This window comes from Salvia hispanica, chromosome 1 (genome assembly GCF_023119035.1).
Source record: "Salvia hispanica cultivar TCC Black 2014 chromosome 1, UniMelb_Shisp_WGS_1.0, whole genome shotgun sequence".
NCBI lineage: Eukaryota > Viridiplantae > Streptophyta > Magnoliopsida > Lamiales > Lamiaceae > Salvia > Salvia hispanica.
This window is the reverse complement of record NC_062965.1, coordinates 10,940,547-10,955,149: the sequence shown is the minus strand read 5'-3', so window position 1 is coordinate 10,955,149 and position 14,603 is coordinate 10,940,547. Positions and strand designations below refer to the sequence as shown.

The following is a 14,603-nucleotide window of genomic DNA, read 5'->3' as shown; positions in this document are numbered from 1 at the left end:
TTTCCTTGTAGCTGTAATTTTGGTAAACATAAACCATGATTAATTTAGAAACAAACTCATGACAAGTACTACAATCATTCTAACAGACTGTTGAATTCACAAATATCAACATACAACATACATTTAGCTAAGACATCATCACCACATATCTAACCCAATATCAACATATAGCTTACCCATTATCAACATTTAGCTAAGACATCATCAGCATATAGCTTACTCAAAATCAACATATACCTTACCCAATATCAACATATAGCTTACACATCATCAACATATAGCTTACCCAATATCAACATTTAGCTACCTCAATATCCATATTTGTACTAGATACAAAAGCTTTCTAATATTAACAAAACTTCTAAATAATTCATTAGAGCTTCAATCTTTCAGAAAATGAAGATTCATATTCTCATATGCTATCAAATCAGAAATCAATCTACTAACAATACAACTACAGACGCTTATAAACATATTTCACTAAAATTTGAACCCTAATTCTTTATTGAAATCTGAAATCTCAAACTGCAATGCAAAAACTCAGAAATCGGTAAATCAAATTTAAAAATTCCTTTCGATTCAGCAGGAGCATTTTCGATTGAAACCATTGCACCTTTTTTGAAGTCGTTCAAGGCATAAAAAATCTATTAGTTTCATTTCTATTGAAATTTTAGCAAGTTTAAAGCAAATTTCGGAGTTTAAATTTCATATTTACCGTCGTTTTTCTTCAAATATGTGAATCTGCCCTAGGTTGAGCTTTTCTTCATAGGAGAAGGGGAGTCTTCGAGCTGTTCTTCTGTATTTGAGTGAGAGATATGTGTTTTGGAGTAGTGAATCTGGTTTTGGACAGCGAAAGAGATTGAGAGAGAAAATGATGTGAACGGCGACGAGATTGGGAGATTGAGAGAGAAAATGCAGTGAACGGCGACGAGATTGAGAGATTCAGAGAGAAAATGCAGTGAACGGGGATGAGATTGAGAGATTCAGAGAGAAAATGCAGTGAACGGGGCGACAAATTAAGAGAGAAAATTGAGTGAATGGTGTGGTTGTTGAAGGTGGAGTGAATGGTTTGAGAAATGAAATTGAATGTGCACGCTCAATTTTATGTAAATTGTCCATTTTACCCTTTCGTTGAGATTGTTAATTCAATGTATTGATATTTTTTTATTCAATCTCAGCCTTTGATTTTTAGATCAAAGGGTCCATATTTAGTCTCAATTTGGAATTAAGGGGCTAAACTCATTAGAAGATGACCCATAATATTTCAATATAGATTAATTAAGAGTAAATGCCAAAAGTGGTCCTAAACATATGGTCGTTTTATCAATTTGGTCCTGAACATTATATTTTTGATTATTTGGTCCCTCACAAATGAACTCGGGCCGGAATCGGTCCTAAATTAACAGAACCATCTATTTTCACGGTCAACATCATTTAATCAAGTTTTGACCAAAATTAAATTACTAATTGTTATTAAATTAACACTATCTTAGCCAGCACCACTTCCAACCATCTAGGGCTGGGAAAAAATACCGAAATACCAGTCTTATCGTACCGAAAAAATACCAAAAATACCGAATTTTCGGTACACCGTGACTTTCGGTACGGTATGATACCTAACCGAAAGATTCCGGTAAGGTAACGGTATGAATATTCAAATACTGCGGTATCGCTGCATACCGAAATTCGGTATATACCGCAAATTAAGTTATATACCGTAAAATAAGGTATATACCATAAAAATATAAACACAATTATATATAAAAAAAATTTATATGTTTGTAAACTATAAAATCTATTGTGAAATATAATTATAATTGTGAATAAATTATATTTAATTTTTTTAAATTATAAAATATAAATATTATTCTAAAAACTCTAAGTTTCTATTTTAGTTGATGTTGAAAGTCAGGTATACTGCAAAATTATGGTATACCAAAAATGAGGTATGGTATTGGTATGGAAATTCTTCATACCGAAAATAAAGTATACTGTTCGGTATACTGAAAACTTTGGTAAGCTAAAGGTATGACTATTTTGCATACCGTATTTACGGTAAGGTATACGGTATGGTGGTTTCGGTAAGGTATACCGTACCTACCCATCACTCCGCGTCCTTAGCCTCAAGCAAAACCGCTTCACCGGTCCAATTCCGGACCTCTCCAACCTCACTGCCTTAAAACTCCTCTTCCACTCTGAAAACCGCTTCTCCGGCGAGTTTCCGGCGTCGCTAATTTCACTCTCCAACCTCTACCGCCTTGATCTCTCCCGCAACAGATTCTCCGGAGAAATCCCCCTCTCCGTCAACCGCCTCACGCATTTGCTCACCCTCCGCCTCGAGGAGAACTCCTTCTTCGGCGCAATTCCCGATTTACACCATCTGAATTTGCAGGAATTAAACGTGTCGGAGAATAAGTTCACCGGAGCTATACCTAGCTCGTTTTCTAAATTCCCTGCGTCGTTGTTTTGGGGGAATCCGGCATTGTGCGGGACGCCGCTGGAGAAATGTGGTAACATTGCGACACCGGTGAGCTCTAAAACGATGGTCTCCTCCTCTCCGACTGCAATTCCGGCAGAGACTAATCCTAATTCTCCGGCGAAAGCGAAGCATAAGGGTAAATTTAGCAACATTACTATAATTGGTATTATAATTGGGGATTTATTTGTTCTAGGGTTAGTTTCTCTGTTTTTAATTAAAATGATTAATTTTGGTCAAAACTTGATTAAACAACGTTGACCGTGTAAAATAGACGGTTATGTTAATTTAGGACCGATTCCGGTCCGAGTTCATTTGTTAGGGACCAAATAATAAAAAAAATAATGTTCATGACCAAATTGATAAAACGATCATATGTTTAGGACCACTTTTAGTCTTTACTCATTAATTAATGGTTAATTAGCAAAATAAAAATTTTGAACTTGGCCCAAATCAGAATCGACCCACATACCAACTGGACCTGGGTTCAGGCTAGGCCCCATTACATATACCAAAACCCAGGCCCGACCTGGACCGCTACAGACATGGTCCTGGCCGGGCTGGGCTTAAATGTTGCTGGGCCTCTCCAGACTGGGCCGGCCCGGCCCACTTGACACACCTCTATTTGTGCATATATTGATTTATAGTACTCCTAAATGCATGATCATCTCACCGTCGTTTTAGAGATCCACACATCTAGTTTTGGATACTCAAGGGTTTTGATATGATTTACTATACATAGGAAGTTGTCATATGCATTTTGGAGACACGTTGTTTCCAGTTTTTTAGTAAAATATACTATACACTTTTGTATTGTGAAGGCCTAAAGTGTATGGGCTTTACAATTAAATAACTTAACCAAGCTTATGCCTAAAACAAATGGGTTCAGATTAATATCTATTATTTGGGCATTTTATTCGCATTAATATATTAAGATATTAAGCCGAGCCCAAAACCTTTTCAAATGTAATAGGCTATGTCTAATTTATGCACGACCTTTCTTTAGTGGAAAATTTAAATAAATAAATTTCATAATAAAGGAGTAGCATTTATAATTTTATATATAGCGGGGCATTTGCATGCCCCTTCTAGGCTCTAGCTATATGCTAGATCCACCTAAATTATTCATTGCAATAACCAATATGTTTGAGACTTTACATATGTACACAATATTATACAAAAGAATCAATGAATCATGGGAGATGAACTCGCCAGTAATCAACCCTAATTTCTTTCTAATAATTGAAAAAACTAAAGATTTTTGTTCTTGATCACCTAATCAATGACTGCGAATGCTTCAATAGGTTGCTGCATAGTACATTTTTCACTCTAGCAGTCATCTGTCACATACATGTAAATCAAAATGTCAAAAATGTGAAAGTTTTTGATAATATTAGTAATAATAATAAATTAACAAATAATTTCACAAACCTTTCCAATACTTTCTCTAGCATAAGGTACAGCCCTCTGATACCCTGAAGAAGTTGATGTAGGCGATTTTCTACTCATTTTTTCTGAACCCTTTATATTCAAACTAGTTGGGCTAGACGATTGCTGCAAAATTGAATGTTTTTAGTCATATGTTACGACGCATTTTATATGTTATATTGATAAAAACTAAAAATTGATAAAATAAAATAAGAGAGAAGTTTGTAACCTACCAATAAGGATTTACTTCTTGTTGTGACATTGGGGCTGTTTGTCTGCCATTGCCAATTCAATGCACTTGGAGGAAGACTCGATTCCTAAATCCAAATTCACATTTAAAATATATGTCACAAGTTAATTAATTACCTAGTAACTACACTTGATCCTCTTTAAATAAAAAAAACTACTCCTTGCTGTATTCCAAAATAAATACCAGAAATAGCACGGTGGCACAATGCTTCAACACCTCCAAGTTCATTCTTACATCATCCAAGCTCCTAATTAAAATGCCAAAGTCAAGAATAAACATTTCTCCTTCCATAAAAATAGAATAGTAATATTATGAATTATAGTAATATTGATTACCTGTGCTTCTGCTCGCCAAGCCCGAAATAATCAGCCAAGGTCGCCATCTTTCAAAAACATAAAACCAATATCAAAATAAGCACAAAAATTAAAATACAAATTGAAGGTTATTCTTAAATTATAGATTAATCTTTGACTAATGGAACTTAAATGGACTTAAGCATGTATATATGATCATTGAAACCAATCATATGCCCAGAAATGCTTTTTAAACGATGAAATAAATATCAAAAAAATATTGGGATATTGGTCTTAAATATCATTAATTTTGGGCAAACTCGGTATTTTCTATAAAATTGAAAGTTGTTTCAAAAATCACAAATTTTAAGATTGGTGGTGATCTTCGATCCCGACAATTCTACCAGACATATTTAATCCAATTAGGCACATTTCATTCGACGTCGAATTCAAGAATTAAGCATTGAAATTACATCATTTGATATATATAATTCTGACTAAGCCACATAGATTTCACGGCTAGGCACATGGTATCAGAATGAAAAGATTCTATTTGGGCCGGGTCAGGAAAATTGCTTGCTTTCAAAAATTTGTGGTTTTTAAGACCATTTTCAAATTTAATTTAAGAATTCGCTGATATTTATGATTTTTAAAACCAATAAAATTATTAAAATTGTACAAATATTTTTATATGTATGTTATAATTATAAAAAACCAACCTTCATATTCCCAGCTCTTCTCCCAAACTTCTCCCTCAAAACTCCCAAAGAATCAATGATTCCAGCAGGTGAAGGCGCAGGTTTATCAATATCACCAAACATCTCCTTGATCCTAACACAATCGAATCTCTGAATATTATGCCCCGCCCAGATTCTCCCATCTAGAATCTTGAATATCTCGTCGGCCACCTCGGCAAAAGGAGGCGCCGCTGCGGCCTCTTTCCGCGTGATCCCATCGGGCCGGGCGGGGCGGGCCCCCACGGCCGACAGATCGCCCGGCCTGATGAGGGTGCAGTAGCTCTCGAGCTCCACAAGCTTGCGAGGGCAGACGACGATGGCGCCGAACTCCTTCACCCAGAACCTCTGGCCTGATTTCTGCGGCACCGTCGTCTCTAAGTCGAAGAACACGATCTCTGTGGTTGTCTTTGGAGCTGCCATTTTTTTTTGTTTGGAGTTTGTGTTTTTGAGTTTGTATTGTTTTATTTTTTGGAGGGAGAGAGGGGTTTTTAAAAGAGGGGTTTTGAGTTTTGCATGAAGGAATATTCTCTGGGGTTGATTGTCTTGTAATTCAAGTTAGTTTTGGTTAAGGTTTTTGGAGAAAGTTGTCCTTAGCTTCTTGTTGAGGAACTAAGTTTCCTGTTGCCAAGGAACACCATTGCTAATACCAAATACTATCTTTGTAATTTGATTATTTTATAGGATTTTTTTAATTTAAAATTAATATGATGGGGATATTATTATATAGCTATTTTTCCTGTAAAATCCTAAATTTTAAATTTTGGTTTTGCATACCTATTTTATAATCCGTCTACAAATAATTATTCTAATTTTGCAACCAATCAAGATTTTCACTCTAATATAGCTTGATATTAATCATAAACAATAAATTAAAAGTATTTGATTTAGTATAAAATATGATGTTGTTTAGTGCCTAAAACATGGTATAGTTTTGGTTGACATTGCCATGTAAATAAATTATCAAGATATGTTAAGGCTGCAATCCTGATTGATTGCAAAATGAGAAAAGAAAAATCAATATTTTATTTGTAAAATTAGAACAAATTAATTGTTTTACGGAGTAATTATTAGGGGATCAAAATCAGAATTTAATGAAAAGTTCAGAATTTTCAGAAATTACTTTATTCTATAATTGTATAGGTGTGGGGTACATATTAATTTATGAAAAAAATAGGTAAATAGCATTCGGATATACTTTGGGGAATGGTTAGAAATAAAATCTGGGAAAAGGTTAGTTAAAATCTTGATTCACTATATTCCATGTTGAGTATGCTAAACGAAAATGTACACGAAATACTATTGCTTTCGAGGTGGGGCTCTGTGTGCAGACGTGGCATTCAAGTACACGTTAACTCTTTTTGACTTGTCAAATTGGGTAACCTTTATTTTAATTTGTAACTATCTAATATTCAAACTCTACAGAAACCTAGCAATAATTCATTCAAATTACTAAGGATTGATTTCATGCACATTTTATAATTGTCAATTGTGAATTTGTGATTCTTGTATTTACACATTCTAGGACATTTCTTTTACTTCTCTTGTGAGTTCTTATACTTTGCGCTATTAATCATTTCATAGTAATTTACTTAAAAATAGTGGAGTAGTATACACTATGAATAATTCAAAATTCAATAAATAACTGAAATGTTCATTTCTCAATAATCCAATCATAAGATATAATCTAATGCACCTACAAATTAATTAATTTCTGTAAAAAGAAATTGAACAGCTAAAAAGTTGCAACAAAATTTAAAAATTTCATTCCAACAAATTTTAACTATAGTTAATGTTGTTTTTTTTTCTTTGATAAACCCGGACTCAGGCAAGAAACGATGCACCCCTCATGCAAGTTTTTATGGTTAAAATAAGAAAATCCAGTCTCGTGTTTTAGAAAGACAAGGATGCACCTCATCTCCAGGGGAACACACTACAAGAACTGCTTAAATTCTCTGTTTTTGCAACGTTGTCATATAAAAATCAAGACTTGCTTAAACACAAATACAACTTGTCGGGCTTACTACAAACCAAAAGTAAATAGAAGAAAAAGTGTACAAAGAAAATAAACTATAAACAAGTTGAACTACGAAAATAGAAACTACAAAGCTGTATTTTAAGCCAAGTCAAGGAGTCCTCTTTTCGCTTGACAAGATGTGCACGCTTACACTTTCAGTTTTTACTAATTCGGTTAACCTTTTTAGTAAGATCCAACAATAGTTCTAACATCCTCTCATTTTCTTTCTCAAATTCAGCGCGTAACTCCATTTTTTGACGCGCTAAAGCAGCATCACGCTCTGCACTTTGACTATCCAGCTCCGCTTTCAACGCTGCATTTTGCATCTCCAGCTCCGCATATCGCTGCTCCTGCTCCGCGCGCATCTCAATTGTGATTTGTTCTCGCATTGCTTGTAACTCTTCCGTGCTAACGCCTGAGCCCCCAGTGGACGAACTGCTAGCATCAGCGAAATAAATGCTTGTGGCCTGTCCAGCTCCGGGAATTTGTTTTCTCTTCATATTCTTCACAAAAAGGTCAAGGTAAATGCGATCAAAATCTGGATCTACTTCCCCAGCAGCCCGCAACTCATCGGCTCTTGCCTTAACTTGCTCCTATGAACATGTATAATAAGACTTCAAACCAATGCAGTAACTAAAAGATAACAATAAGCAAGTAAGCATCAGTTAAGCATCAGAACTAAAAGAAGAAAACAGTAAGCATCAATGCCCCTTGTTTGCATAACTAAAAGATACAGATATTAATCAATCAAGATATGGTCTACTCCAACCAATGCATGCACATGCTATATACGGTCTATTACAACCTGCATATGACCCTAAAACTCGTAGAAAGCAATGCATTGCTGCCAAATTCAATCTGAAATGGTGCTAAAGGATTTTATCTGCTACTCTCATAAATCAAAAGAGCCAAGAAAACAATTTAATACATGAAATGAGAAGATGGTGAGGTTTCCAAACTACAACACCTCTTATTTCAAGAGTAATCAAGAATCAGATTTATATAGCACACTCACATATATGCTCATCACCTGTTCACTCCTTCATAACAAACCTTTTATTTCAACAGTAATGATATCAGCAAATGGTAAACCCCCTTCAACACTGCCTTGGTTTTTCATGAAATGCTCACATAGAATCAATCATGGAAGCATAGCATAGATGCAAGGCAGTACCCATTTTTCTTCATTTAAAATCCCAAAGATGCAAGACCAAAAAATGCTTGATATCTTATTTAATTTCATATTTTGGGGGTGATCATCAAAGGATCAAGTGATTATCATAGTCACTACTACCATCATATTCATATTTACTTCCAGCAGTTGTCACTAAAATATTAATTATATATAAATAAATTTGTAAGCAAATTAATTTGAGATTACCATTTTTTCTATGGCGCGCTGCGAACACAACTCCCCCGGTGAATCTTTGCCTCTTCGCGTGTGAACCCTTATATAAAATTCTACAAACTTAGGCATCTTCCCATTATTCTCTTTAATCTGCAAAGAATATTCAAAATGATTAATGATAATTAAAAAATGAACAAGTTAAACTACAAAATGTAATGTCTACCATCTTTTCCACTGTAACGTCAAATGAAACAGATCCGTTACAATGTGTGCCGGGGGCTTTCTCATATCCTTGTTTACGATTCTTCGAGCATCTCTCGGAAACCTTGATAGACGCAGCCGTATTCCATGCTTTAGTGTAGTCTTCCCACAATGCATCCGTGAAGTAAGCAGGCTTTCTTTTCCTATTTTTCAGTCTGTAGATATGATTGCCATACTTACGCTTGCATCTTGTGTGAAAAGCACTTTTGGCAAGGTCTTGATTATAGTTCTCAATATTGGCATGGGCCTGCCAAATCATATAAAAGAAAAGAAAAAAAAAAGTTATATAACAAAATATTAAATAAAATATATAAAAATTCTATAGACTTCCCAACAAATGTTAATAAAGAAAAGAATTCAGTTAGATCAAGAAATTCTAAGCTACAATTAGAATATCAAGTAAAACATTGACCATTCTTTACTCTAATGGATTATAGTTTATACAATTACCTTAAATTCTTGCCAATAGGATTCAATGCATGAATCATCAAGTTTTGCTTGTGAGAATGCAGTTGGGTGCACTATATTTTGGAAAGCATCTTTCAATATGTTCGCCACAGCTCTGGAAGGGTACAATCTGCATATCAATATATAGTTATAAACTTTAAAATTTATAAAAAAATGTATAAAATTATCTATCCACTTACAATCCATCATTCCTGAGATGAATGAATATACGGCCTTCTTGATCATGTGTAGGATGGTCCTTCACTGTACCATTTCCGCTCACTGTATCATTTTCCTCCAATTCTTCCTCTTCGACATGAATTTCTTCCTCATGAGCATTTTCTTCATCATCATCGAGAAGAGCCAACCTGCGTCCTCGTCTTGTAAATCCTCCTCGCATTTTTCTATCCAACCTACTACTGACGATAAGAGTAATAGTAAGTATTATCCAATCTGCGAGCCTATTGCTGCCATGTCAAGCCTAAAAATACAATTTCCTCAGATTTCTATTCAGAGTATCATTCTATAGAATATTGTAAGGAGGCAATACTATAAGACCCACATGTGACCAAACATAGAAAGATTTAAGTGCATAAGCTATATGTTAATGCATACAATTTTAAACAATATTCTATGAACTTATCAGTAACATCATGCTAGATTAATATAAACCAAGCTATACTCACCAATAAGATGAAGCTTCAGTTAGGCCTTTCAGTCTAGGGCCAGTAGCAGCAGATCAACATAAACTACAAAAGAATAGCCAGATTAATAGAATGCCAGACAGTTTAGTTCAACATTCATTTCACACAGCCACTAAATGAGGTTAATTAATTAGGTACTGACATAAAAACGCCCCATTTGAATTTACTAACACATACACATAGATAAACAGAGAAACATTTCATATAAAGTACCAGATGTACCCTATAAACAGAGAAAATTTCATATCTTATTCTGAATGGATGTAATTGTCTACTTTTGAAAATAAAGCACATAAAGTAGGGTAACAAAACAGGCAAGTAGAGCAGCCAATGTAGGATTATCTTTTTTTATTATTACAAGATCATATCCACTTTGTGAGGAGTAAATTAAAAAGGAAACAGCAATATATAAGACATAATAACCATAATCAGCTTGATTAAATGACTCATCAAGATCATAGCTAGAAAACTAAGAAGATGGGTGCAAAACATCAAGCTAGAGCATCAAACACTGTACGTTTCAGGTAGACATCTATACAGTCCAAATGACCATTAGTTGATATAATATCCTTTGCATATCTCAAACTCGAACGCAACCTAAAACGAAATCTTCTATAGCTGCTGTTTCAACAACTTGAGGGTCCATTTCAATTACTTCAGTTTCAACCAAACAAAAAACTACAAGAGGCATATAGAAACTACCCATCCTTCTCAATATGCAATGGTCCAATTTCATCAGCCAGCCCATAGGCAATTGATGAACACCCAGGCCCTGAATAGCACACAACTCAAAACAGTAACACATGAATTTAAAATGGATGTAAGATCATATAATCAAGTCAAAAAGATGAAGCACAATAAAAGCATATCATAGAGATCAGATCCACTTCCATTCTCCTCTAATTCTAAACAGCATCATCACTATATTTAAACATGTAGCAAGTAAGAAAAAATTAAAACTTGAAAACAAAAGTCAAAATTAACATACAACCACATTTAGAAGATGAAAAGCATAATTACTGAGTTGAGTCTAATACAGATAATTATTCAAAATCTCGTTTATTTTGCATGTACAAGAAATCAAAATTTTCATTTCCCAAAGCCTTGTGGTAATAATAGCAAGATCTTGTAAAATTCTTAACAAACAAACGAAAGCAGAGATGTAAAATTAAAATTAGTATATATGAGTTGTTACCTGAGTTATGTTAAACGCTGATCTGAGATTGAGATGTTAAACGAAAGGCAGCAATGAATTCTCCCTGCCTGAACAGCCCCCCTCTTGTGCAAAACAGTAGTAAGTACAACAATAACTGATCTGCACAGAACTGCAAATATCAAACTCATTTCTCTTGAAGCATTTCCTTAGCAACTAAAAATTCACAAGCCTGGAATCAATCATCTAGTTTCAGCAAAACCACTAATAAGTTCCCAAAACTAATTTTTTGCAAATTGAAAAGGAATTTCAGTGCGCCATCAATACAACAGCTCTGTAAAACTTTCATCCATGATTTGATTCATATTCCAGAAATTAGGAAATTTTACAACATATTGATCACAGTGCAGTTTTCATCACTCTATTCAATTGTTGGTTTTCAGAAACAAAATTCACCTCCAAAACTACAGGATGTCTCCAGGAGAGGTTGAAGGCGGCGCAACTACGGCTGATGGGTTTCAAGCTAAAATAGGTAGCCTAACTAAAAATATCACACAGAACTATGAATGTTTGATTAAGATCTGCAAAATCAAATTCAGCAACTATTATGTATTGGTGAGGATCAGTGAATCGATGAGAGGATCAATAACCTCTTTCAAATTAAACAGTTGCAAATAGAAAATAAGCAAGCAAATGCCGACCAACACTTTTCCGGAAATTGTAACAATCAAAACAGAAAATTGTGGAGAATTCCGTAAGCAAGCCGTGAAAAGGAAGAGAGGAATCACCTATTGCAGATGATCGAGCATGCAAACGAAGTCAGAGAGAGAGAAAAACTGCATCGTCGTCGAGCATAGAGGAATCGCCTATTGCAGACGATCAAGCAGGGAAACGAGGTCAGTGAAATCTGCTCCGTGACGGTGAGAATCTCTCGAAGACCAGAAACTGTTGCAAATTCATATCACGGTGAGAATCTATCGAAGACCAGAAACTGTTGCAAATTCATATCACGGTGAGAATCTATCGAAGACCAGAAAACTATCGGTATCGTTTTTCATATCACGGTAGAATCGGTGAGAATTAGGGGGAGGAGATGAGAATTGGGGAAGGAGAATCTGTGAGAATTGGGGGAGGAGAGGTGAGAATTATATCGAGAGATTTATGAGAATACCACTTCAAGGAATTTAAGTCTTTTTCATTTCCAAGACTTCAGAATTGCATTTTCAATATGTTGGACTTCACGATTGCTTTCTCCCAATACACAATTAAGTCTATATTTTACATTTTATAATTTTATTAATATTAATTAATTATAGTTATCATTTTTAAAATAAAATATTTCAAAAATGATAACAACAATTAATATTTTTAGATTTTACGAAATTTCAATAATTAGACGAAACAATAAAAATAAGATAGTACTTACATTTTGAGATAGCATCAATGTCCAAGAACTAGTCGTAGTCATCTTCATCTTCATCGCCATCTTCTTCTTCTTCTTCTTCTTCTTCTTCTTCTTCTTCTTCTTCTTCTTCTTCATCCTCATCCTCATCCTCATCCTCATCTTCATCCTCATCTATAATCTCTCTAAAAATTGGAATCATTGCGCCGCTAGGGTCACGATGTGGTGGGTTTATGAATTGTACATCATCAGATATTTCGTGAACTTCCAGTTCATCTTCTTGGAAAGCTATATCTTCTTCTACCTCTTTCATGGCGATGTAACTAGAATCGAATTTCTTTGCTCGAACCTTGAACACTGCTCGCCAGTTCGCCTTGTCTTTTTTCTTGCTCGGAAAAGGTACAAAATAAACTTGAGATGCTTGTTTAGCTAAGACGAAGGGATCATATTTTGGGTACTCCTTCTGAATATTTACTTCTGTAATTTTGTACCTCGGATGAACAATTGTACCACCACGTGGAGGTGGACCCGGATTATACCATAAACAGTTGAACAAGACAACTTTCTTAATTGGTCTTGCACGATATTTGACCTCCACAACTTCTTTCAAAATGCCATAAAAGTCATCCTCGTCATAGTTGTAATTCGACCCTCTGACGCAAACCCCACTGTTGAATGTGGATTTACTCTTTCCATAAGAGTCTGTGTGGAATTTATATCCATTGACAATACAAGCATTATAACTCGTGACCCCGGTCAATGGTCCTTGTGACAAATAGTATAAATGACTATCGTGAGGTAGGTTATTTTGACCCTGTATATCAACCACTTAGTGAATAAGTTACATATTTCCGACAGTTAAAAATGTACAAAATAAAAATATATAGAAAACTTACATATTGGGTACTCCTTCTGAATATTTACTTCTGTAATTTTGTACCTCGGATGAACAATTGTACCACCACGTGGAGGTGGACCCGGATTATACCATAAACAGTTGAACAAGACAACTTTCTTAATTGGTCTTGCACGATATTTGACCTCCACAACTTCTTTCAAAATGCCATAAAAGTCATCCTCGTCATAGTTGTAATTCGACCCTCTGACGCAAACCCCACTGTTGAATGTGGATTTACTCTTTCCATAAGAGTCTGTGTGGAATTTATATCCATTGACAATACAAGCATTATAACTCGTGACCCCGGTCAATGGTCCTTGTGACAAATAGTATAAATGACTATCGTGAGGTAGGTTATTTTGACCCTGTATATCAACCACTTAGTGAATAAGTTACATATTTCCGACAGTTAAAAATGTACAAAATAAAAATATATAGAAAACTTACATATGCATTAAACCATGACGCATATTGACTTTCTAATTGTTGCTCTATCTCTGACGGTGTTATTCTTGGAAAGCATTCGCGCAATTGCTCGACGAACATGCTGTTTTATGAAAAAAGTAATTAAATAAGTAGCATCTATTTAGTTCAATAAACGAATTTAAGGAAATCAAACTTACTGCTCATATTCCTTTGCTTCTTGAGTATTCAACAATATGTAAGTGTGTGCCGCTTTGTACTCGACTTCTGACAAGAATCGTGCACGTCCCTTCCCAACACATCTGGTATCAAATGTGAAAATTTGAAGCATATCTGTGGAGTGAGTAGATCCCCCTCCGTCGTCATTACGAGGAACATCTCTACCTCGGCAACGGACATGTGACTCAAAGTAATGAGTGCAAAAGTGAGATGATTCCTCAGTCAAATACGCATTACATATTGATGCTTCCACAGCAGCCTTGTTCTTTACATTTAACTTCAACTTGCGCATGTACCGTTCAAATGGATACATCCATCGAAATTGTACTGGTCCTGCGATCAATGCCTCATATGCTAAGTGGATTGGAAGATGCTCCATGGAGTCAAAGAAAGACGGAGGAAATATCATCTCAAGCTTGCACAAGGTAACCACAATCGACTCACTGTACTTTGTCATATCAGCCTCTCGTATCACTGTAGCAGTAAGATCTCTAAAGAAATTGCTCAACTCTGTCAGAGGCTCCCATACATCGTGTGGAAGTAACTCACG

General features: G+C 35.1%; 2 protein-coding genes across 2 annotated transcripts; both read right to left on the bottom strand.

The window, feature by feature from the left end:
- Positions 1 to 3,516: 3,516 nt before the first annotated feature.
- Positions 3,517 to 5,626, bottom strand: LOC125202539 (protein NEN4). The gene is made up of 6 exons (XM_048100948.1): positions 5,167 to 5,626; positions 4,490 to 4,536; positions 4,338 to 4,401; positions 4,138 to 4,221; positions 3,908 to 4,030; positions 3,517 to 3,816 (listed from the first exon to the last, which is right to left on the bottom strand). The coding sequence occupies exons 1-6, from the start codon at positions 5,602 to 5,604 to the stop codon at positions 3,748 to 3,750; spliced, it is 825 nt and encodes a 274-aa protein (XP_047956905.1). The 5' UTR covers positions 5,605 to 5,626; the 3' UTR covers positions 3,517 to 3,747.
- Positions 5,627 to 7,353: 1,727 nt separating this feature from the next.
- On the bottom strand, positions 7,354 to 11,520 carry LOC125202513. The gene is made up of 7 exons (XM_048100919.1): positions 11,154 to 11,520; positions 9,941 to 10,003; positions 9,455 to 9,670; positions 9,258 to 9,384; positions 8,770 to 9,054; positions 8,580 to 8,696; positions 7,354 to 7,791 (listed from the first exon to the last, which is right to left on the bottom strand). Exons 3-7 carry the CDS (start codon positions 9,652 to 9,654, stop codon positions 7,354 to 7,356), a joined length of 1,167 nt encoding a protein of 388 aa, XP_047956876.1. The 5' UTR covers positions 9,655 to 9,670; positions 9,941 to 10,003; positions 11,154 to 11,520.
- Positions 11,521 to 14,603: the final 3,083 nt, after the last annotated feature.

Excerpts from the sequence above, each read along its gene's own strand:
- LOC125202539 (XM_048100948.1), bottom strand. The coding sequence starts at position 5,604 with ATGGCAGCTCCAAAGACAACCACAGAGATCGTGTTCTTCGACTTAGAG. Across the intron at positions 4,222-4,337 it reads GTGCCACCGTGCTATTTCTG|GAATCGAGTCTTCCTCCAAG; the intron begins GTATTTATTTTG and ends ATTTGGATTTAG. Across the intron at positions 4,031-4,137 it reads CAAGAAGTAAATCCTTATTG|CAATCGTCTAGCCCAACTAG; the intron begins GTAGGTTACAAA and ends TCAATTTTGCAG.
- LOC125202513 (XM_048100919.1), bottom strand. The coding sequence starts at position 9,654 with ATGCGAGGAGGATTTACAAGACGAGGACGCAGGTTGGCTCTTCTCGAT. Across the intron at positions 9,055-9,257 it reads CCTATTGGCAAGAATTTAAG|GCCCATGCCAATATTGAGAA; the intron begins GTAATTGTATAA and ends ATGATTTGGCAG. Across the intron at positions 7,792-8,579 it reads AGCGCGCCATAGAAAAAATG|GAGCAAGTTAAGGCAAGAGC; the intron begins GTAATCTCAAAT and ends ACATGTTCATAG.